The sequence below is a fragment of the Carassius carassius genome, chromosome 30 (genome assembly GCF_963082965.1).
Source record: "Carassius carassius chromosome 30, fCarCar2.1, whole genome shotgun sequence".
Taxonomy (NCBI): Eukaryota; Metazoa; Chordata; class Actinopteri; order Cypriniformes; family Cyprinidae; genus Carassius; species Carassius carassius.
The window spans coordinates 21,476,223-21,501,951 of NC_081784.1; the positions used below are offsets into that span (position 1 = coordinate 21,476,223).

At 37.1% G+C, this 25,729-nt stretch overlaps 2 protein-coding genes and 1 long non-coding RNA gene across 11 annotated transcripts in view; 2 read left to right on the plus strand and 1 right to left on the minus strand.

Moving 5' to 3' along the window:
* On the plus strand, positions 1-14,001 carry LOC132110888 (spermatogenesis-associated protein 48-like). Its single transcript, XM_059517954.1, has 9 exons — positions 1-514; positions 639-697; positions 4,334-4,404; positions 4,900-5,038; positions 5,753-5,820; positions 7,411-7,452; positions 7,597-7,704; positions 7,791-7,892; positions 12,964-14,001. Exons 1-9 carry the CDS (start codon positions 1-3, stop codon positions 13,094-13,096), a joined length of 1,236 nt encoding a protein of 411 aa, XP_059373937.1. The 3' UTR covers positions 13,097-14,001.
* On the minus strand, positions 2,575-21,005 carry LOC132110890 (uncharacterized). Its single transcript, XR_009424691.1, has 3 exons — positions 20,903-21,005; positions 8,633-8,978; positions 2,575-3,229 (listed from the first exon to the last, which is right to left on the minus strand). It is a non-coding gene; the product is annotated as an uncharacterized LOC132110890 (long non-coding RNA).
* LOC132110887 (DNA-binding protein Ikaros-like) overlaps positions 19,685-25,729 on the plus strand; it is a 23,077-nt gene continuing 17,032 nt past the window's right edge. The window contains exon 1 of one of the 9 annotated variants that reach the window (XM_059517945.1): positions 19,685-19,965. In XM_059517945.1, the coding sequence (XP_059373928.1) occupies positions 19,818-19,965 (148 nt within the window). In that variant the 5' untranslated portion in view covers positions 19,685-19,817. The remainder of the gene's footprint in view (positions 19,966-25,729) is intronic. The other 8 variants (XM_059517946.1, XM_059517951.1, XM_059517949.1 and 5 more) reach the window with 8 other exon arrangements.

Consider the following 25,729-nt stretch of genomic DNA (forward strand, 5'->3'; position numbering starts at 1 on the left):
ATGGAAAGATTTTCTATTTATTGGTTAATTGTTTGCTTTTATAAATCATTAATGAAGGAGGAACGAGGACCTTATTGTGTAAGACTTCTTCAGGCTCCCTGTGTGAGTTCAGATGAAGTGAGCAGGTGGCTGTGCAGACGTATGAATCTGCCCTGTGGGAAAGGTCCAGAGGGAAGGGATGACTTTGAGAGCATGGTTGAGACAGATAGACGTGCGTTCTCCAAATTCAATCGTGGAACCCAGCTGCCTGATGAAAGAGCTCCTCTGGCACCGCTGCGTGGCGATGTGTCTCTAATAGATCCGTGCTCCGGTCAACTGAGTGCAGGGGCACAGGTGCATCTGGAGGGAAAAAGCAGAACCCCATTCATCGACACGGTTTACACTGCATCCGATCTGTGGGTTCCAGCAGGAGTGCGAGACAGGCCTCAGACTCCCCCAACCAGACCTTCGGCTCTGATATATGACATGTCTGAGCACAAGAGGTGGAACTCCAGGATGAAGGCAAACCTCGGTGGTAACTGCAATCTTTTTTTGTTATACGAGTTTGGGCTGACTGCAGCAGTGTGTAACAAAAAAACAATTTAACAGTATTAGACTCTTACATATTTATTAACAAATTCCATCTACTTTGTTATCAGGTTGGACAAGTGCCCAGAGTATTAAACACCCCTCTCAGGACAACCTTGAAATGAATGCGGTCAGTCATAGACATGCTCAATTATTCATCCCTGCTACTGTAATAATACTCCAATATGCTGTTTGTTTGAAGCCTTAGAACTTTTATATTTACATTTACATTTAGTCATTTAGCAGCAGTGTTAGGCAGTAACTAATTACAAGTAACTCAGTTACTGTAATAATATTACTTTTTGCAGTAACTAGTAGTGTGACTAATTACTAATAAGTTTTCAGTAATATTACAGTTACTATCCATAAAACAGCTTAATTACTTTTGAAGCCTCAACCCCGCTGATTTAAAATCTAATAATCAAATAATTCCTAGATTTATTTTCTTAATATTCATGATTCACGCATGCATGTGATGTCCCCAGTGCAGCAGGCAAGCTTGGAATATGGAAAAGCTTACATTCAGCAGTACAATATTATATTGATTTTGTCAACACTTTTGTGTAAGTTGTGGCTTTGCATTACTTCCCACACACATCCTTCTGATCAACATGCATGTGGTACATTATATTACAATAATTAAAAATCTTTTTGAAAAATGAAACGGTTTCTTACAAACTTATGTGATTTGATAAAATACATAATGAAATATAACCGTATATGGGTAACGGAGAAATTACAATTAGCTTCAAGCTACACATGATAATTAATCATATTAATACAACACTTCTACTTGAATGTTACTATCAGTCACTACTTAGTGTTTTAAATAACATCTGACTGTGATCCAATGTGGATTTTGGTCAAATGACGAGAAATGAGGCAGAAATATGTTCTTAATAATATTCTAGAATAACTTTATTTGGAAGATACGCAGTTACAACTTCAGTGGAGTGTGAAGAAAAAGTAATGTAATTAGTAGTGTAACTAATTACTGTTGATAGAAAGTATTAAGTAAAGTAACACTATTACTTTTGAAAGGATTAACTAGTAATGAGTAGTATATTAACAACACTGTTTAGCAGATGCTTTTATCCAAAGTGACTTACAAATGAGGACAATGGAAGCAATCAAAATCAACAAAAGAGCAATGATACACAAGTAAACTATAACAAGTCTCAGTTGTAGCAACGTTTTTTATATATATAGCTATATAATAAATAAATAAAAAACAATAGAAAAGGAATATAACAAGTTAGTGCTATAGATGCCTTTTTTGCTTTTGTTAATTGTATAATAAATAAAAAGAAAAGACATACAATATAAAAATAGAGAAGCTATAGAAATAGAGAAAGCAAGCAGACAGTTCGTAAATGAATAGAGAGTGCTAGAGTCAGAAGGTCAAATAAAGATGGAAGAGATGTGTTTTAGTCGATTCTTCATTGAGTTGGGCAATGTCACTCCACCAGGTGGGAACATTTCATTTAAAAGTCTGTGAAAGTTATTTTGTGCCTCTTTCGGTTGGCAGTTGCCACAATAAAGTGACCTTCACTTGCAGAACTCAAGCTTCTAGAGTATTTCTCCAGTATTTATGCAAGCTTCTGATTAGCCGTCGGCGCCAATAAGCTCGTGTTTAGTACATGGCCATGAAGTGCAACTGCGCTCACAGCGACCCGAGTTCGACACCCGTCTCGAGGTCCTTTGCGGATCCTGCTCCCCTCTCTCCACCCAAAAGTTCTATTTCACATTTCCAAGTTTCTCAGTAGCTGAAGTCGTCATAGTTGGGTTAACTTGAAGAGCGGTGAATGGGAGAGTTGAAAAACTCCACGATAGTGTTTTCATGAACTTTCAATAAAATGAAGAGAGAGAAAAAACTGAGAGGGACCGGTAACTGCAGTCAGAAGAGAGAACGATGTCAAATCACCATCCCTCCCATAGACGCTGCGTTAGAAACACCCATGCATAAACAATTTTTTTTTTTTTTTTTTTTTTGTAATTTGATGAAGAGGTTATAATACAAAGAATAGTGTTATAAATGTACATACATTAAAAAAATTACAAAAGCACAAAAACATAATAATAATAATAATACAACTTCTATTTATCCACTAACTTTAAATCACATCTTATTTAGCCTACTTTTAATAATTTATACAGTGTGCTACACTAATTAGGGTGTCTCTGATGCACATCACAGCACACGATCCGTTCTCATCATGTAACGGGATCTTCAGTAATTGTGTTACAGTGTGAATGGGGCTGAATTATCTGCCTCCATTGACGCTCGTTAGTTTCTCGCATGACCCAATCAGAGCTCTTTGCGCGTCCCCTGAGGAACAGTTACGTTGGAGACAACCAACATTTTTAAACCCAAACACTTTGTATCTATTCGAATGGTTCCACGGATGATGAATTAGTAGCTGAGTGCCGTGATCATGAAGCGGTCGGTCCAGTGCGCTCCTCCGGCTGTGGTTGTGGGATCTGAAGGCTGGGGGGATGCGATTCTGCGCGCCGAGTATCTTCTGCGTCAAACTCACGCAGATCAACTGCACTCACCGACACGCTACCGCAGCCACAGAGTTGGGACATTTACCTCCAGACTTCCTCAGGTAACAGCTTACAGTGTGAACAGCAGCGTCGACAAGGAGCACAATGAGAGTGACTCGGAAAAGAAAGAGGAATTCCGATTTAAATTCATTGGAAGTAGCTATGGTAATGTACATCAGAAGTCGAAACAGTGGCTGATTTATTACAATACAAATAATCAAGCAGCGATGTGCCTATTTGCCATTATAATACTGATAGTACTGATTTTACAGCACTAAACATTAAATATGTATATGAAATGAGCTGAAATGAAATAGTTCACTCAAAAATGAACATTCTCTCATTATTTACTTATGTTGCTCCAAACCCACTTTTCTGCCTTCCTAGAAAAATAAAAGGAGAAAAGGACAATAATTGTAGCCTTTGCTTTTATACATGCTGGTACTGTACTATGAATGCGGATGGAGTTATACATCTTCAAAAACAAAAGCACCATCACAAATTGTTTATACAATTTGTGCTTCTATATTCTGAGAATTTAAACTAGTTTTGTGCAAGGAACAGACCTTATTATTCATTCCTTAACCTGACTTCTCCTTGGCACATCTGTGAGAGGAGTAGTGATGCTCAATTTCTGAATGAATTGTTATGTTTTTGATAAGTTGGACTAACTGAATAATTTGTTTATGATTTGAACTGATCTGTTTCTTAAGTTTAACTTAGTGACCCCATGACCTTGTTTACATGAAGATTATTTAACAAGGTTTGGGAGGAGCACATACGGGTTATCTCCAACGCCTTGTTCCTATCACAGTCAAGGACTGCAGAGTACTCTGGGTTTGGGCCAAATTCTGAGCTTGGAGTCTTCCCTCGGACAGCACGTCAAATATACATGTCTGTTTCTCAATCCAAACTTTTGTTATGGCATCATATGTGGCATAAAGCGCATGCATAGAGTCATCAACTACTTTTATGATAGCTTACTTTTATGGTGCTTTTGAATTTTTTATTTTTTAACAAGGGTCCAGTCCATGTTCATTGTCAAAAGAGCTAAAACTAGTATATTCTTTAAATTCTCATTTTTGTGCTCTTTGGAAGAAAGAAAGAAAGAATGAACTTAACTTATATTTTATATTTCCCTATTTTGTCACCCTTTATATGGGACATTTGCTAAATTATTGCCATCTTTCCACTGTGTCTCTGTACTATCCCTTTATAGGATGCAGAACCATCTGTTCTTTCTGCAAGTCCAGCAGCTCGACGATACATCTACACCTCTGCAGCCCAAAGGTCTGATTAGTTGCTCTAAAAACTCTCTTAACAGCACAGCTACCACATTTTATTTAGCAAGACTCTCTCAACTTGACCAACTTTTTGAAAGATTTCTCTTTTTACCATGTGTCTCTTTATACATTTGACAGGCACTTTTATCCAATACTTATAGAGCATTCAATGTGTACTTCGGGGTGTACATTTTGTCAATATATGTGTTTCCTGGCAATCAAACCCTTGACCTTGCCATTGCTAGAGCCATAGTTACACCTATGCTGATGCAATGATTATATGCTCAAACAAAACAAAACAAAAATTTAAAAATAGCTTATAGGTCATTTGATCACTTATCTTTCATTCTATAATTTCAACTGAAATCAATATTTCATGTCCATGTATTTATTTATTTATTTGTTAAACAACCAAAAGCCAATGTGCCAGCTGAGTGTTTATATCCCTTATATAGTACAAGTAATTATGTGATACATGTGATTGTAATATGCTTTGGTATAGAGCTTATGAGGATGTAGACTGGGACTTCAAGTTACCTCCTCGCCATAAACCACCCTCAACTACTCTGGAGAAAATGGCTGACCCTGTGAGTCAACATTTTGTGTTGAAGCGATACCACAGCAGACCTGAACTGTGGCAGGTGAGTCTGCTGCACTGGATGTGAGGTTACTTCCAGTGAAGATCTGAGACATTAAAGGAACAGTTCACTCAAAAATGTAAATTTGCTGAGGATTTTGTCAAATTCAGGCCATCCAAGATATCAATAATTGTATTTCTGCAGCATTACATCACTTCCTTTGCAGTGAATGGGTTCCGTCAGAATGAGAGTCCAAACAGCTAATAAAAATATAAAACAATAATCCACAAGTAATCCACATGACTCCAGGCCATCTGTTCAAGTCTTGTGAAGAAAAAAGCTGTGTGTTTGTAAGAAACCAATATATCAATAGAATGTTCTAACTGCAAACTGTTGCTTTCAGCTAAAACAATTAATCAGTAGAGAAATACAAGTGAAAACAGTTCTTAACAAACATGTTGGTGTATTTAATGGTTTTTTGGATATGGATTTGTTTGTTACACACAGTTTATTTTCTGCTTCACAAGATGTTAATTGATGGATGTGGATTACTTGTGGATTATTATGATGTTTATTTCTGCTGTTTGAACTCTCATTCTGACGGCACCCATTCACTGCAGAGGATCCATTGGCGAGCAAGTGATGTAATGCAGCATCTCTCCAAATCTGTTGCTATGAAGAAACAAACTCATCTATACCATGGATGGCCTGAGGGTGAGTAAAATTTCAGCTTTTTTGAATGAACTATGTCTTTAAGAGAGATTTCCTTGCTTTCAGGCCATTGGATCCCATTGGAACAAACATCAGTTACGTGCCACATTTAATGCAAGGAAACCCATCAGCTTGTATGTGATTTAAATAACCTTTTATTTTTTTATTTTTTTATTTCATTTTAGATTGATCAATTCTAAGAGTCTGAGCCTTAAGTGTACAAACACGATTCCAAAAAAGTTGGGACACTGTACAAATTGTGAGTAAAAATGGAATGGAATCATTTACAAATCTCATAAACTTATATTTTATTCACAAAAGAATATACGTAGATATATCAAATGTTGAAAGTGAGACATTTTGAAATGTCATGCCAAATATTGGCTCATTTTGGATTTAATGAGAGCTACACATTCCTAAAAAGTTGGGACAGGTAGCAATAAGAGGCCGGAAAAGTAAAATGTACATATAAGCAACAGCTTGAGGACCAATTTGCAACTTATTAGGTCAATTGGCAACATGACTGGGTATAAAAAGAGCCTCTTAGAGTGGCAGTGTCTCTCAGAAGTAAAGATGGGCAGAGGATCACCAATTCCCCCAATGCTGCGGCGAAAAATAGTGGAGCAATATCAGAAAGGAGTTTTTCAGAGAAAAATTGCAAAGAGTTTGAAGTTATCATCATCTACAGTGCATAATATCATCCAAAGATTCAGAGAATCTGGAACAATCTCTGTGCGTAAGGGTCAAGGTCAGAAAACCATACTGGATGCCCGTGATCTTCGGGCCCTTAAATGGCACTGCTTCACATACAGGAACGCTACTGTAATGGAAATCACAACATGGGCTCAGGAATACTTCCAGAAAACATTGTCGGTGAACACAATCCACCGTGCCATTCAATGTTGCTGACTAAAACTCTATAGGTCAAAAAAGAAGACATATCTAAACATGATCCAGAAGCACAGGCGTTTTTCTGGGCCAAGGCTCATTTAAAATGGACGGTGGCAAAGTGGAAAACTGTTCTGTGGTCAGACAAATCAAAATTTGAAGTTCTTTTTGGAAAACTGGGACGCAATGTCATCTGAACTAAAGAGGACAAGGACAACCCAAGTTGTTATGAACGCTCAGTTCAGAAGCCTGCATCTCTGATGGTATGGGGATTACAACATCATGATTGCGCAGAAGAAGGATCCAGGTACTGAAATGTCCAGCCTGCAGTCCAGATCTTTCACCCATAGAAAAAATTTGGCACATCATATAGAGGAAGATGCAACAAAGAAGACCCAAGACAATTGAGCAGCTAGAAGCCTTTATTAGACAAGAATGGGACAACATTCCTGTTCCTAAACTTGAGCAACATGTCTCCTCAGTCCCCAGACGTTTGCAGACTGTTATAAAAAGAAGAGGGGATGCCACACAGTGGTAAACATGGCCTTGTCCCAACTTTTTTGAGATGTGTTAATGCCATGAAATTTAAAATCAACTTATTTTTCCCTTAAAATGGTCAATTTTCTCAGTTTAAACATTTGATATGTCATCTATGTTGTATTCTGAACAAAATAGTGGAATTTGAAACTTCCACATCATCATTCTGTTTTTATTCACAATTTGTACAGTGTCCCAACTTTTTAGGAATCGGTTTTGTATATTTACAGATGTATATCAGATTGTGTATTAAAAATTGTGTTGTTTCAGTTGTTTTCTATTATGTTTTCAATTAACAGCACCAGTCCATGTCCAAAATCAGGCCATATACCTTTATACTGGTAAGCAGATGCAGAGATCTTAAAGATTTCAAGTAAAATAATGAACCATTACTAAACACACCTGTATACATTATGAATTCAAATCATGTCAGTTGTTTTCTTTAAGGCTTTGAATAAAATTTGTGATCTCGCTGTACTGTACAGCGGTATGGTGGGCTCTGAGAACATGGATAGTGTGGACGTCCCAGGAGAGGACTTCATCCCTCTGACTGTTCTGCGCACCACAATACCTCCTCACACCCCTGCCAGCTAGTATGACTCTGATCTGTGTATCTGTATATACATCAAAACTATTCTACAGAGCTTGTTATAAGGAAGGTATTTTGTTTTCTCTGTAGCCGAACTACTATACCTGGTTACACTGGAAAAGCCCGGTTTGACAGACCACGGACCTCAGGTGTCAGTCTACCTTCTTTACCATATACTCAACAAACAGCAGGGTAAGTCAGTTCAGATTAAGATATTTTGCTTTGTCTGCTATGGACTGGCAATCCCTCCAGGACATTTCCCTGCCTAGGGCCTGAGACACTGGCACTTATTCCAGCATCTCTGTGATTTACCTCACTTGTAAGACCACTTTGTCTCAGTAGGTGGCAGCAGTGCTTCGAATTTAAAAAGTTCTCCTGTAAGTTACCTTTTGTGGTCAACACCACAAAAATACACACATTCTCTGAAATAAGGTACTTAGTTTATGATTTTATAAATAATAATATTAATATATATATAGTGCTTCTTTGACTCAAGCAGTAGAGCATTGCGTTAGCAGCGCATGGTTGTGGGTTCGATTCCCAGGGAACACATGTTGGGTAAAACCTGTTAGCCTGAATGCACTGTAAGTCGCTTTGGATAAAAGCATCTGCTAAATGCATAATTTAATTATATATATACACAGTGGGTACGGAAAGTATTCAGACCCCCTTAAATTTTTCTCTCTTTGTTATATTACAGGCATTTGCTAAAATCATTTAAGTTCTTTTTTCCCCTCAATGTACACACAGCACCCCATATTGACAGAAAAACACAGAATTGTTGACATTTTGCACATTTATTAAAAAAGAAAAACTAAAATATCACATGGTCCTAAGTATTCAGACCCTTTGCTCAGTATTTAGTAGAAGCACCCTTTTGATCCAATACAGCCATGAGTCTTTTTGGGAATGATGCAACAAGTTTTTCACACCTGGATTTGGGGATCCTCTGCCATTGCTCCTTGCAGATCCTCTCCAGTTTTGTCAGATTGGATGGTAAACATTGGTGGACAGCCATTTTCAGGTCTCTCCAGAGATGCTCAATTGGGTTTAAATCAGGGCTCTGGTTGGGCCATTCAAGAACAGTCACGGAGTTATTGTGAAGCCACTTCTTCGTTATTTTAGCTGTGTGCTTAGGGTCAGTGTCTTGTTGGAAGGTGAACCTTCAGCCCAGTCTGAGGTCCTGAGCACTCTGGAGAATGTTTTCATCCAGGACATCCCTGTACTTGGCCGCATTCATCTTTCCCTCGATTTCAACCAGTCGTCCTGTCCCTGCAGCTGAAAAACACCCCCACAGCATGATGCTGCCACCAGCATGCTTCACTGTTGGGACTGTAATGGACAGGTGATGAGCAGTGCCTGGTTTTCTCCACACATACCACTTAGAATTAAGGCCAAAAAGTTCTATCTTGGTCTCATCAGACCAGAGAATCCTCCAGGTGTTTTTTAGCAAACTCCATGGGGGTTTTCATGTGTCTTGCACTGAGGAGAGGCTTCTGTCGGGCCACTCTGCCATAAAGCCCCGACTGGTGGAGGGCTGCAGTGATGGTTGACTTTCTACAACTTTCTCCCATCTCCCGACTGCATCTCTGGAGCTCAGCCACAGTGATCTTTGGGTTCTTCTTTCCCTCTCTCACCAAGGCTCTTCTCCCCCGATAGCTCAGTTTGGCCAGACGGCCAGCTCTAGGAAGGGTTCTGGTCATCCCAAACGTCTTCCATTTAAGGATTATGGATGCCACTGTGCTCTTAGGAACCTTAAGTCCAGCAGAAATTGTTTTGTAACGTTGGCCAGATCTGTGCCTTGCCACAATTCTGTCTCTGAGCTCTTCAGATAGTTCATTTGATCTCATGATTCTCATCTGCTCTGACATGCACTGGAATAGGACCATGTGATATTTCAGTTTTTCTTTTTTAATAAATCTGCAAAAATGTCAACAATTCTGTGTTTTTCTGTCAATATGGGGGGATGTGTGTACATTAATGAGGGAAAAAAATGATTTTAGCAAATGGCTGCAATATAACAAAGAGTGAAAAATTTAAGGGGGTTTGGGGTATACTGTACATACATACACACACACACACACACACACACACTATAAAAACATTAATGGTGATCATATATAACTATTGTGACGAGTGGGGCGGGGCCGAGGGACATGGGAGCGAGGCCGGTGGAGTGATTGGAGATGAGCTACACCTGTTCGACCCACCGGTCTCGAGGCCCACGGAGGAGATAGAAGGATATAAAACTGGAGCGACGACCGTGAAGGACGAGAGAGGACCAGGCCTGGGCTTTTAGTTGTGTTTTGGTTTTTATTTGCGCGCACCAGTCGTCCGTGAGGGGCTGGTGCGCTGTTTTGTGTTTATTTTGCTTTATTAAAATGTTGTTGATTGTCCGCCGGTTCCCGCCTCCTTCTTCCCGACGATTAGGAAGTCTTTTATCATTACAGTGGTGCCGAAGCCCGGGAGAAGGAGGGACGCGCTGCTGAAGATCCCTCGCCGCTGTGGTGAATCCGCGGTGCCAACCAGCAGGCGAGGAGTGTGCCGCCATGGACGCTCGAGGCGGTGGGCTGGAGCGAGTTGCCGGGGACGGGCGAGCTCGCTACCGGCCGCCCACGATGTGGAGAGACGGCTGCCGTCCGTGAGGGAGCGGAGGAGTCGGCGCCGTTCGCCAGGTGGCCGGAGCCTGCTGCCATCCGCCGGAACGGGGAGGAGCAGGGAACGGGGGACTCCTGCCGGCTGGCCAAAACCGGAGGAGTGTCGTGCCCGTCCGCCGAGGGCCGTCCAGTGCCACCGCCAGGCACCGCGGAGGAGATCGCCCAGCTGGTGGAGGGCCGAGCAGCGGTGCGTCTGGGAACCGGAATTTTTTTTTTTTTTTTTTCCTCTCTCCCCTCTCTCGTCTCTGTCGCTCCTCCTTCCATCTCCTTTTCTCTCGCCTCGCCTGTCCTACCCCCAGGTTCCCCCGCAGGTCCCCGTGAGCGGTCCCCCCCGGAGGGGGGGGGGTGGGAGTAGAGCGCAGTCTCGGGAGTACCCCCCGGCCTGCGAGGGGCGATGGGGGTATGTGACTGGAGATGAGTGATTGGAGATGAGCTACACCTGTTCGACCCACCGGTCTCGAGGCCCACGGAGGAGATGGAAGGATATAAAACTGGAGCGACGACCGTGAAGGACGAGAGAGGACCAGGCCTGGGATTTTAGTTGTGTTTTGGTTTTATTTTGTGCGCACCAGTCGTCCGTGAGGGGCTGGTGCGCTGTTTTGTGTTTATTTTGAATAATTAAATGTTATCTGATTGTCCGCCGGTTCCCGCCTCCTTCTTCCCGATGATTAGGAAGTTTTTATCATTACAACTATCTAATGGATAATGCTAATAAATGAAGCCTAATGTTTGTCAGGTTTAAGTGGTACAGTAGTAAACATCCCCTGTAGCATTAAGCACATCACAGGATCACTCTGAAGAGGCGTTAGAGTGTTCATTTATCTTCTGATCTCTTTCTCTGTTTCTGCCTTAGTATGTGCAATGTCAAACTTAGTTTTTTCAAGCTCCTGCATGTTCTCCTTCTGTCAGTGTCTGCCCTAGATTTACAGCTCTTCATCGCTCTGCAGCGTGTGTCTCTGACTGGAGGTGTGTGAACCGTGTCGTACAGCATCACTTAGTAGAACCCAACATGATGTGTATGACTGAACAATGTTCAGGTCATCTCATAAAGCAGACAGGATGAATAAAGAATAGAAAGTGGAAGAGTATACTATAATTCTCCAGGAAAAATCATGAAGCATTGATATTTTCTGTGGGTTTCTAAAGAGTCAAATCAGAAAGACAGTATCGGGAACAAAACCAGACAGCTTTCTTCCACCCTCCGCCTGCAACGGCAAAAAGTCCTCGGCTTTCAGAATGAGTAGGAATGAATGAGACATCTGCAGCTCAAGTTAAGATGAAGAAGGAGGAGGAGGTGTTTGAGAGAAGCACTGGAGGAAAACCAAACTCCTCACCCAGGGACGGGTGGTTTTTTGAAAACGTGTTTCCTAGCTGGACCACAGAAAAGCTGGTTTACCGTCTTTTTGGAGCAGACCTCTCCAGATGGCCCTATCCAAAGCTGAGCTGCTCTTGTTGCCGGTGGTAATCATGGTTTTTACTCAACCCAGATCCATTTTCCTGGAGTCCATTGTTCCTGAGTCACTGGTGTTCTGAAATCTGTTTCCTTTGCCGATAAAACAGGCCTCCCATCTCTTTTCCTTACAGCAGAAAGTCAGCACCTTTACAGCTTCCTCTAACTCTCTCCTCCGTCTTATTTGGTGATAACTTAAATGTCTCCAAACCATTTTGGTTCCTCTGCAGCTTTGGCAACACTCAGTCACTTGAGAGTGTCATAAGACACAGACTCTGACATTGTTTGCTTTATGGAAAATCAGACACAAGTGAATGAAACTCCCTTTTCAAAACATTTATAGACACAGTAATTGACACATAATGAGTCTATGGACTTTTTCCATCAACATCAACATTTTAGGTAAAAATGTATTGGGATAGGCTATATAAGAAAATGTAGGCTATATTTTAGGTCATATGACTCTTCTCCAGTTCTTTTAAATTTAAATTTTTTTAAACTAAAATGCTCCTGCAGTGTGACAAATTATATATATATTACCTTTTTGAATATGGATTCTTAGGAGTTTCTCTTAGATGCTAAATTTATGGGAGGAGAGTATTAAAATGAATCGGGTAACTCGATTTACTAACGTTTGCGCTCGTCAAATGACTGGTATTTGCACCACTATTTAATGCTCCAAAAAAACATGTCTTAAAGCAGACGTAATTTGGTAGATTGTGTTGGTCTTTATGGAAATGATATATAGTGTGTCTATGTTCTTTCATTTACGGTAAATCATTAAATCATCTGTAAATCACCCGCAGATATTTCACTCCTAATAGCGCTTTTTTTGGAATTGCGCTCTCTGCTCTCACGCTTATTTGCCCTGTTTAGTAAATCTTGCCCTATATCACTTATACACACACACACACACACACAAATTAGAGTATTATTTGAGATGTAAAGTAGGTATTGTCATTTTACGGTTAGTTTTGGACATACCATTAAACAAAAAACTTTTCTCACTAAAATCATCTTAACATGCATATTGATTATGTTTTGTGGCTAGAAATGTTTTTCTCGTAATCAGGGTTATGCCACATTTGCTGCTGAGTGAATCCAGAATATTCCTTTAATTTGAACATTCCGAGTTTGACAAGTGTTCCATTTCTAGGAGGCGTTCTGGTACCTGGAGCACCCTTGACTTCGGACACAAGGCTCCTCTTTCAGGAATGATCACTACTGTCCCACCGGGAAACCCTTTCCTTCATCCCAAAGCCCCGGTACTTTCCATGAAAAACCTCTAAAAGCACATACAGCATGTTCTTTATAAAGAAGAATAACTGATGAAGAAGTCTGGGAAATGAAAGTCTCCTTTTTGATGAAATCTGTGTTTGTGGATAGATCTATAATGATGCGATGTCAATGGCTGATTTTTCGAGCTCTGAATAATTAGATGCTTTATTAGCATAATTTCCCTTGATTTAGATGAGCGCTTCTGAAAATGTGGAGGTTATGCCATTGTCTTAAACATTCGGTATGGGTGTGTGTGGGCTTACATATTTGACTACTCACAGATCCTCTTTCACATGCTTTTATTATTCTGGTTCATCCAAACAGCACTTTCAAACTGCTTGTGGAGCTGAAAGCTTCTTTGTGGTTATGCAGCAATAGCAATGCAAATAAAACCTAGCCTGTTATCATAAAAGAAAACAAAAGACGTGCATTTCTCAAATGCTCTAGTTTTGCACCCCAAGAACTGTGGTTTGGACAATAAAAGAGAGAATACCAGTGCAGCTTCACCTGCTTACAGGAAATAGGAACATGCTGGTTTCCTGTTTCCCCCTTTGTCGTCTTTGCGCTTCTATGTTGAAAACAGTCTGCTGTGGAAGCAGCTCAGTCGAATCCAGCAGTTAAAGCAAACACCAGCTAAACTCATGATTGAAAAGTGCTCAAAACCAAACAATTTCTTTTATAAAAGTCCTAAACGGTGTTCAACTTACAAATCTCATGTTGCACACACGGAGCTGCGGAAATAAGACGTCATTCTAAGTTATGCTTTGCATGATGGGAAAACATTCTCTGTTTTCAGTTAGCTTGACAGCTGAGCCATGGTGGGAATAAAACCCTCTCTGTGGTATTTCCAGAGATGGAGATGTGGTTAACTGATAACTAACGTCCATCCTGGGGCCAATAAAAGGGATCAGACTAGTCTTTTTAAGGTGACCTTCAGCCCATCACTATGAGCCCATGTAAGACAAAGTGAAGGCCTTTCCAAAATAAGATGGACTCAACAAATAGTTGTTTAAACAGCCTCATATGTTACTGAGATTTTTCTAAGTATTTTTTACTAATGAGATCTTCATCTACAAACAGGGTAGATGAAATCCTCATGTCTGAGGATTTTTGGGGTCACTTCATCTGTTAGATAAATTGATTTAAAGCTATACCTGCAGTTTAGCAGTAATGCAGCGTGATGTGAAGCATAAAAGTGAACAGTTCATACATTTACTAAATCTGACATTATGATGGTGCAGCCACATTAGCGAAATTGTACTGTAAAGATGTATGACACACAGCTCTCAGAGAAGTCACCCTCAAACCAGGTACCTTTCTGTTGGCCAGCGAAACAAACCCGTGTAGCTCGGTTGAACCTGTTGGGAAATCTGCGAATGCGAATTTTCATTTTCACATAATTTTTTTTCGCTTGAATCTATCTATCAGATCCAGATGCAATGTTAATCAGAAGTCATTGATCTGTTGCATTTAATTTACCGAACTCAGAGTTGATATGTTATTATTCTTAATTTTATTATTTTTGTTAGTTTCCTTGAAAAAGGAATTGTTAACATGTTTTTTTTAAGGTAAATGCAAATGATTAACTTTGAATCATGAAATATATAGCTGTTGTTTAATTTAAGCCGTAATATCCATCAGGTGTACCAGAGTCAGAATAGTAGAAGAAGAAAACAGATATAAACTCGCAATTCTGATTTTACATCCAACCATATGTTCATATCTTGCAATTCTGAGGAGGAAAAAAGTCAGAATTGGCAGATAAAAAGTCACAATCACCTTTTTTTTTCCTTGTTGACTTTTCTGGACATATTTTATTTCACCACACTTTCACAGTGAAATGTCCAGTGAGTGTAGCTAAAAATATTGAGCATGTTGAACTACGTCAGAACACATGCCAGACATATGGAGCTGGTTATGTGATGCAAATGTTAAACTGAAAAATCTTTTAAAATCATAACAGTATTGTGTGAAGAACCGTGTAAAAATAAGTATTTATTAATCAATAATCTTCCCCTGAAATCATAATTTGCTTAAAAAGGAATAAACGCTGTTGGTGTTTTACTAGTGTTCACTTTACCTGCTAATTGCAGCTGGAGTTTTGAATAAATTTAGAGACACATTTTTCCAATGAGCCTATGTTCATGTTTTGTAATAAACTGATTCAGAAATCTAGATGTTTTCAGTAAACATTACATTTACATTTATTCATTTAGCAGACGCTTTTATCCAAAGTGACTTATAGATGAGGACAGTGGAAGCAAAAAAACAAAACAAAAAAAACATGAAGAGAGATCACAAAATTAATTGAGGCTATAGAGTCACCTTTGACCTCAGTGTGCACAGCAATGCCATGTGACATTTAACCTCTGTCCAGTCTAAGTATTATCATATTTTTTACTAGTCAAGCTCGCCACACTATTCAAAAACTTCTCCAAAATGTAGAGACATGATCATTTTAGACTAACTCCTTAAGCTTAGTTTTTTTTCTTGTCTACATTGTATCATTGGCTCAATTTTCAAGATGGGGTCACAAACATAATGACTGATTCAGCGTCAGTCCTTCAGGGTCTTCACCATACTCGCTCGGCCGAGAGATTAATTTCCCTCCCGCCGCTTAGTTTTTTTGTGTCATTTCCACATAAAGAGTCTAAATGTCAAGCATGCCTGACTCCCTCCAGTGACACATCCATTCCCGCAGATAATTACCATAAGGAAATTGATGCTTTAGTGTGCAGAGGGGAATTTAATTTACTCTGACATCCCCCTGCATAATGCATTCCCAAAGAAAGTGAGTTTTTTCAGCCCAAGATTAAGAATTTAAATACAGCAGACTATTAACGTGATCACCAATCTCGAACATTTCCAACTTATTTAGGTAGTTAAAGTAATTATGGATTACATTTTGTTAAAGTTATTAATTAGAGGGTGTGAAAGCTGCTTAAAGATCCATGAAATAAGCAATAAGAGGACATCTCTGTTCTTTGCTCTAGTACTTTGCTACTGGATAACGTAATATAATATGTTTATTAGCTGTTGTTAGCTGGCAAATGTTCATCCTATCAAATTTTTTACAACATTTATTAATCTAGGCTAACAATAATTTAGAAATATATTATTGTTTATTGTTCATTTATATTTATTAATAGTACATAGTTGATGTTGATTAACAGAATTTGACATTAAAATATGTATATGTAGAAATGAACATTTACATTATTCATTGATATTTTGTATAAATATATAAATATAAGCTAATGCTGGCATAGAAACCTATTGTAAAGTATTACTAGAATTTCTCATATATTTTACTTCTGTTATTTAGTACTTTAGTATATTTTTCTGCCTTCAAAATATTATTTTAACTTACATGTAAAACATTTTAACACAGCAAATATTTTATTCTGCGAGTCAATTTCAGTTAGATATCCAGGTAAAACATTTACATTTGTTTTTGTTTAGCCTTTTAACACTGAAAAAAAAAGTATTGAAATTATATTTTATTCTAAATGTTTTTGTATTGTGTTTTACAAGAAAATACTATTTCAGTTTTTCTACTTCAAAATTTCAAATCTAATACAATTAAATATTTTACCAGCCATTTGTAATTGTTTTTACTATTTACAATTTACTAGCGATTTCTGTGTGAAAAATGTTTCCAATAAACAATTGTTTCTAGCAACGAATTAGAACTTGGCTAAAAACTTTCAACAAAACATTTGAAAAAGAATACAGAATATGAAACAGAATTAAAAATTCTTACCCACATTTTAAATACTTTTTAGAACCAAATATTCATAGCAAAAATATTTGTTTCTTGAATTGTTAATTTATATTTGTTAATGCAAAATGTTAATTTCTCTATTTAATGTTTAAAACATAAGTCTGTCGAACTTTATTCAACGGAATAGAACACATTCATAATAATTTCCCCCCAAAAATGACAGGCTACACATGGTCTCAGTCACACCAGTTTGTGCAGTGTCATCGTGCGCCTCTGTGGCGCAGCAAGTCTCCTCTCTGCTCTAATGACTGGAGCTAGAACACAGTTTGCTGAGTCACCCTACACCAAGAGCATTCCCACAACATTGTCCATGTCACAGCCAGTTTTACTCCATTTATTAAGCTGTCAGAAGAAGAGAACTCTCTGGCTCTTACTAACTTACACAAACAACAGGTTGTCCTAAAAAAAAAAACAAGCCCACATCATCCAGGGTTCCCGTTTCACCCCACACCCAACTGCCTGAAAAGTCCTCCTGGAGACAGGAGATAAGAGTGGCGTCCTTCTGAACATGACTCAGCACCAGCAGCTCCTGAGATATGGCTACCTGGAAGGGTCAAACATTTGGATCACTGGGAGCCAAGACTCTTTTATAACGCCAATACCACAGCTATGATGCAATGTACTGGAAACATCATTAAAAATATAAGGGGGAAACATGGAAATTAAATGACCCTATTTGTTTAAGCCAAAATTGCTTTCTAACTCATTACTTATTGACTATTTCTATAAATATTAATTCAAAAATTATATCTTTTTGGATGATTGATAGCAGTATTGTTAGTATTCTGAGTCTAGTGATGTATTTAAATAAAGTAACAGGTCAGATTGCACTGTCACAATCCTACTATATGTCATAAGAATTAAATTAGTTTTTTATACATTCTCCAAACCACTCGTGCTTTGTAGAGTCACACAGAAATTTTTTTGTTAATCAATTAATCAATCAATCAATAAGCAAGCAAAAAAAGCCGAAAAAAAACAAAAACAAACTCTGTGCACCAGAAGATGCAATTAATAGAGCCAGGAACAAGTAAGTACATCCAGTCTCAGTTGCATACTACTGTTCCTTGATGTGAACTTGAAGGACCCTTCATAAATACAAACTAGAAACTGACAGATTGTACAGCTTTCATCTCAAACGACATCTGTTTGATGTCATGTTTCATAAAACATAATTGAAATCCTATAAGATGCAAATGAATCAAGTGCGCTTCATGACCAGGTGTTATGTTTACAAACAATTAGACATATATATCATATTTTGCATTAACTGTACGCATACCCTTATGCAAAGATAATATATTTCCTAATATATGAATGATCAATATATTATATGGAATAATATATTGTGTAAATATATTACAATATATTGAATAATAATACATAAGGAATTGATGCTTTTCATATATAGAAAAATATGTGACAATATATTTACTTATATATCATAATACATGTCATTTTATATTCAGTTATACACTTTATAATATATAGATAGTATATGGTACTGCATGTGTTACATATTCTAAAATACAGCCAGTATAACAGCATAAGCAAATCTGCTCATACTACACACTTAGTGAACAGACTATCACTGTGCTGAAAATTGCACAGCCATTATTGTTTTAAATAAAGTAACATAAATTCTAAAGATATTTGTCCAGTCATCATTCTAACTAAAGGCTCTACTCCAAACTTGGGAAGTAGAAATCTGCTGTAACTCATTCAGTGAATGTGTGTTTATATGTGTGTACAGTACATAGATTCACTTTTATATGGGAGCATCTATGAGCAATATATACAGTACTAAATAAAGAATCAAACAATGAATATTTATTTCTTAATTTCTAAATATATTTGCACGTATCAATATATAACCTTATATTGTCAATGCATATATTGCTAAAATATAGACTAAAAAATATAAGCACTAGTTTCCAATATATGGAAATTGATTATGTAATATCACATTATTGCAGTATATTCCAATATAGTTTTGTTTCGTAGGTAATGCATGTATAGACTTTAGACTTTAGCATAGACATTTTTAACTTACAATCTCCCCACAGACAATATTCAAAGCCCACCACAATACCTCTTTAATGACTTCTCATAGATTTAATTTATGGCTCTTAAATACAAATACAGCATTTGATAAAGATGACTGTATGGCATTAAATTAAAAAGAATAAGCAGCTTCATGCACACTTTATATAACAGTTAGTTCTTGTCCTATAATCTGATTGGTCAAGCAGCATTTTTTTTTCATTTAGTTTGAACCATCTTATCCATTCACAGCTTTACAGAACGGAGCAGAAGTGGATCACGGAGTGAACTTTCCATACTCTGTAGACTGTGATCACTCAAAGGACTGAGCAGTTTGCAAAAAATAACCGTTTCATAGAACGATGCATTCGTGAACCAGACATCACTAAGCAGTATATCTGTGGTTCAGCCGTAAACATAAGCTACATGTGTTTAAATTCAATAAAACATCACTCTTGCTACTGTTATTCCTTAAATCAGGTATCGGAAATCATTTAAAATCATCTGGTGTCCCTTGTAAGTTTCATAAGGCCCTCTAGTGGGCTCCGGCCCTTCCCCTATACAGCAATTAATTAAAAACCTTTTCTGTTTCTTGTTTAAATTGACATCATTTCATTTCTCATTTAAGAAAGGTATTCTACTAACATCACTAAAACAGGTGACATGAGATCAAGAGACCCCTGTCTCTCTGAGAGAAATAAATAAATAAGAAGTGATTAGTCCACTGTCCCAACCCGCCTCATCCCATCTCATGCATGGCTGCCAGTGATGGTCTACTGGGTGTCAGCTTTTATTGGCACGATACAAAGCGAAGTGCCAAGTTCTGCTGCCTCGATTCCCAGAGCAGACTCGGCCTCTGGAATAAAAGCCTGCAAAATATCTCGCACGAGCACAGAGACATAGCAATGCTGGGCTGGAAGGAGGAAGTGCAGTGGAGAGGGGAGGGACCGCGCGCAGAGTTCCAGACTGCAGCCGCGGCGCTGAGAACTTGTGCGCATGGAGCGGCGGGGGACAGCTGGAAGAGCTTCATACTGCACACTCAAGGAATAGCAGGTAAATAACTCTCACAGGCCGGTCCAAGTGACACATATCACAGACTTAGTATTGAAGAGTGGATAAAAATGTACAGTTCAACTAAGCGAGAGCGAGGAGATCTGGCGTAATGGAAGTTTTTGTCCTGAACTGTAGCAGGTGCAAGCGCTGCTATCCTCTTGACAAGGCGAAAGGCGTGTTTGTCGCGCGCGGAATGACTTTATTTTGCGCTAGGGCTTCTTCATCAAAAGTTTGAAATGTACTTTATATGTTTTGCTCTTCTTTCTCTATTCTTTTCGTTTTCGGCTCATCGTCTTTTTTCCAGTTTTCCATATGGAAAAAAGTTTCCCGATGTCCCAAACGTGGAACTGTGTGGATTTTTTTTTCCAATTGCTTAATTGATAATAAAAACTAAAAATAAACCCAATATATTTCTTAATTATGTATGTTGCTATTTATTATTATTATTATTTTTTTTTTTTTTGTTTAAATGCAACTTTGAACGTTACTTTCATTATCTTTCGATACGCACCTGTTGCTCAGAATAAAAAAAAAACTTCACTATTTGTAACAATATGGACTTTTGAAAACACATTTTGTCCGAAAAAAAGGTGTGTTTTAATAACACATACAATGTATCAGCAATATGTCTAAGGAAATGTATCAAATCGAAGAGTTAGTTTTCTCCATCCAACCAGGCTACAGATGCATTCTTCAAAAATAGTTTTTAGGAAGTTTTACTGAGGACTTTTTTCATTATAATAAAACCGAATCTTTGGTTCCATTCATTTCACTTTCATTTTCTTCATCAGAAATTAAATTCAAAGTGGGTTAAAAAAGTATAATGAAGTGATCACAGCAAGCTTGTTGTACTTAATAATCCTTAAAAATTTTATTTATTTTTTGTGCGAGTTTCCCCCTTTTTCCAGTGTAGGTAAAACATATGAAAATGACTTACACGAATTCTTTGGTCATTTTTCTCCGGTGGTGCATGTGTTTCTCGAGCTTCTCTTTTGTGCCCTTGTTTGGTTTCATGTACACTCGTTAGTGCTCATGGCACAGGTTATATGTGCAACACAAGAGAAACTGTATTGAGCGATTGTGTAAAAATACACCGCGTGCGACAGACAAAAACACACTTCTCACATTTATTTGAGAGAATTGATTCATCAAACGTTCTCACTGAGAAACTAATAAACGCGAATTTACAGTAAAAAAAAAAGTTTGTTTTAGTACAATTTTAATTATTACCAATTAAAAATATAATTACCAAATCTGTAATGTAGGCCTTCATTTGAAGGTAAGAGAGTTAAATATAATAGCCACTTTATATTTCAGTACAGTTTGCTGCTGCGTTAAAATAACTTTATTCTGTCTTTTAAAAGTGGAAAAAGGAATGGTTTTCACATCCGCGCTCTTAAAATAAGTTTCACAGTGTTTGTTTATAACTTTTGCGCACTTCAAAACCATAATATCTCTATGTACGACTACATCTATGGCACTTTGTTTCAGGCACCTTTAACGTATAAAGCATATTGTACACATTAATGTGGCACATTAAAAAATGTGAGCAGAGAAAGAGAGAGATGAAATGACGAAGTGAAGTGAATAAAATGAGAGCTCTCAATGGCAGTGTATTGAAGTGTGTCCAGTGTAAAAGAGGCTTCTAAAGTGAGCTTCTTTTATTTCTGTGAAAGCCTCAGAAAGCAGTTCCTGCAAATCATCTTTGACAGATAGCAATCACTCTATCCTACGCCCTCAAATGTGATGAAATCCCCACTGATGCAAGACAGGCCAGTCAATGGATATCCCATTTGACAAAAGAGAGGGAAAAAGCTAAACAGTGTTTAGAAGTTCAGTTCTCCTAATTAGAATTCATTATTTTCCCATTATTTAACTGGTGCAAACCCCTTTATCCATTGCTATTTTTTTTAAGATATTCATACTAACTATCCAAAAGAACCATATTTGTAATATCTGAAGGCATGTTTATTTTAGATTATATTAATGTTTTGTTTAATCATGTTTATTCAAATATAATATATATAAACATAGGTTTTTTTTTTAAGAAAGTCAAGCTTTTCAGTATTTTTAACATTATTTGTAACGAGAGTAATGTAAAATATTATTAAGTATTATTTAAATATAAAAAATTCTTCAGGTGTCCACAAGTATCACTATTACATTTTTTTACCACTATTTACATTAAAATCTAACTGACCAAATAAATCCATGAATAATGAATAATTAAATTATATATATATATATATATATATATATATAATATAAGACTGCATTTGTGTTAACGTCAATATATTTCTTTGAATGTAGCATCTGTTTGACTCAAATTGCACCATATTTAAAGTGGCTAAAATATTTCTGTTATGACTTAAATCAGTTTTGTTTTTATTGAAACCAAGAAAAATTCCCAGAATTGTTTTGCATCCTTTTAGAACATTGCTGTTTTATGCAAAGGAAAAAATTCCACCATTTAACCTCTGCAATTCTTCTTGACTCATTACATGTAGATGTCATTTATGTAACAATCCCTGAGTAAAATGATGAAATGGCACTTGTTGCAAGTAGTTCTTTAGTTAAGTCATACTCACCTTTGAATGCTTCAAAACACAGCAATGACATTTTGTCTGTTTAACGGTTTTGCAGTGCCGAGTCTCCACCCATCTCTTCAACTTTTTTTTTCGCACATAGATCTGTTTCCCTACCCTTACTACTCTGTCTTTTCACACACAAACATACAAACACAAAGACACCCTAAGGGTGTTTTAAAACCCACAGTGCTCTTCCTGTCACTATGATAATGTGCTTGACTATGCTAATCTCCTGTCTTGACTTTGAACAGTGTCCTACATGCATACTGGGGTTTGACAACACATTCTAAAAAATGCTGGAAAAAAAGAGGTAACTGAATGTGTCGATTGAGATAACATGTAGGATAGTAACAATTTCAGTTGTACTACCTGTATATAAATAAAGTCTGGACAAGTCATACCAGTTTCCTGCTCTCAGCTGATTATGGTATGATAACTAGTCCAGAGCTCTTCACTTTTTTAGAGTGGGAGAACAAAATGCTGGTTTAAAAAATGTGTATGAAGAGGCTTATTAGTGAGGAGCATTTTTATGTCTCTTCCCCCTCTTTGTCTACACCAACACTATTTCCCCTCTCACATCTGCTCAGAATAGGGGGCGCAGGGGAATACCATACACCGCCACCCACCCAACACACATACACTCTACTTCTCCACTCCATAAAGCTCGTTCATCTGGCTGTTACCAAAAAATAGTGCAACAAACTTCAAGGTGATTTTAGTTTGTGGTATGAGGAATGTGTCACGTATGATGCATTTTTATTGAATCTAACACAAACCCAAACCTGACCTGACTCTAACCTCAGCCAATTTAATCTAGTGAGAGCCGGGCTAGTTGTAACATTCATGGTTTCAATTTTTTCCACACATGCTAGAACACTTTACCAAACTTTGCTAATATTTACTACTCGCCATATTAACATTATACAGAGAAAGAAATAAATTAAAGTAAATATCACTGAACATTTAATCAAGCATATCAAAAGTACATTTCTTACTGAAGTTAGTTTTTTATCTCAGTTTTGTGTGTGTGTGTGTGTGTGTGTGCTTTAGAATTTTTTAAAATGAGACATATTTGCTGTTATTTTAATCTCCAAAATAGATTTTAATGCTTATCTAAACAGCAGAAAGCACATACATAACATAACTCTTATTAATTCTATTGAAAAACCATGAATAAAAACTGAGAGAGACAGAACATATAGGTTCAGAAAAAAATATTTCAGAATAAAAGTGAAGCAGGCTTACTAGCTCATCTATTTGTTATGTGTTGTGCGAGCTGTGTATGAGGAGGAGAGGTTTGTGTTCAGTTCAGTGTTTTTCCCATTGTGTTTCTTCATCTGTTTGCCCACATTGTTTTGAGCTACGCTATATAGTTATGTTTTATGGTGTGTTCATTTTCCAAAAAGAGTATATTTGTATTTATCAAAAATGCCATTAATTTAAGAAGAAAAAAGTTTATTGTACTTTATTGACAAAACATGTGAGTCTTTCTTGTATATTTTTGAATTGGACAAGATAACATTTTAAGCTGTTAAATGGTCATGCTAGAGTGTGCCCAACGTATGGGGCATGTTGTCACATTTTACTCCCATTCTTTGGGGGTTATTAAAGAAAATGAGCACAGTGTTTTAATGAAACACATATTTGTACATATTGGTGAAATTAATGTGAAATGATCTGAACCCCAAGTGTATTACACAGACGGAGAGAGTAAAAAAAAACTGCTCTCCCCTACACCGTGAAAAAAAAAAAAAAATTACTGTAAAAAACTGGCAGCTGTGGTTGCCAGAATATTACTGTAAAAAATAGAGTAGCAACATTGTTTTACAAATTTTATTTACATTTAGAATTAAAAAACATGTTTTATTAACTGATATAACGTATATACCAACCTGTTTAGTACCTTTGTAATACTCTGACAACCACCAAAAGCAGGTGATGAGAAAGTCACGATGAACCAAAGTTCATCACAAGCAGCTTCTTCACAAGCTAATATATATAGAAGGTCATTTACACAAATACTAAACACCATCATGATAACACACGACACTAACGTAATGAAAATTAACAGAAATTTAACAAGATTAGATGTAATTCCTTTTTGTTTTCAAAATGTTTTATTTTACTGTAAAATTACATGAAATTTCCATCACAGATTTTCACTGTATAGGAGGGGAACTTACCATTAACCAATTAATAGGTTTTTACTTTAGTATTTTTACAGTCATTTATGTTAAAATCATGATATTTTTTTTTTTACAGTGTATGCTATTATTCAATATGGAAAATTACAGAGCTGTTAGAAAGAATTCACACTCTTTAGTTTAATTTGTGCATTTCTTTATAGTTTATAGTATTGTAAAATCCTATTAATAATACAATAAATACATTTATTTATTTTTTCTCAATGGGACACTAAATTCAATATATTTTGAATGGAAAAACATTTCAAACATCAAAACATTTTCTCAGAAAGGACCATTGGATGTTTAATTTATAAAAAATATTAATCCATGAGTCAAAACTTTACTTTGACTTTTTTCCTCCTTAGTTAAATGCAGTATTTCCCCGGTCCTGTCACAGATTTTCAATCATATTTGAGAGATGCTGGGCCAGTCAAGAATAGAATTAGCTTGTATTTGCCCATCCCATGTTGCTTTTGATGGCAACAAGTGTCTCCTGGTAAAAATCAAAGTCAGACCAGTGGCAAGATACATGGCAAAGAAGCCAAATGCCTTTCTTCTAGCCACTATCTTTAGTGGCCAAATGTGTGAAGTGTTGAAAAAAATTATGTCCCATTTAGACCATCAAAGAGGTCTGTGAAGATCCATAAGCAGCTCCTGGGTCTTCATAACAGCTGATCTGAAAATATCACCAATACTACTTTATATTTACTTATATTTATACATTATACTGTAAAACCATAAAAATAATACTGTATATTTGTAGAAAATATCATTTAAATAAATATGCATCCAGTTTATTTAGCCACACAATAAGAATGAGAATCAATCAATGGAGACAATGGAGATTTGCATATAAGGATATGAGAAATACACACAGAAAACGTATTACTTTTCAGCTAAATACTATTTAAATGTGTCTAGCTTATCATGTCCACCTGCAATCCTTCATGCACCAGTGACCTTTAAACTCTCTATTTCACACACACAATG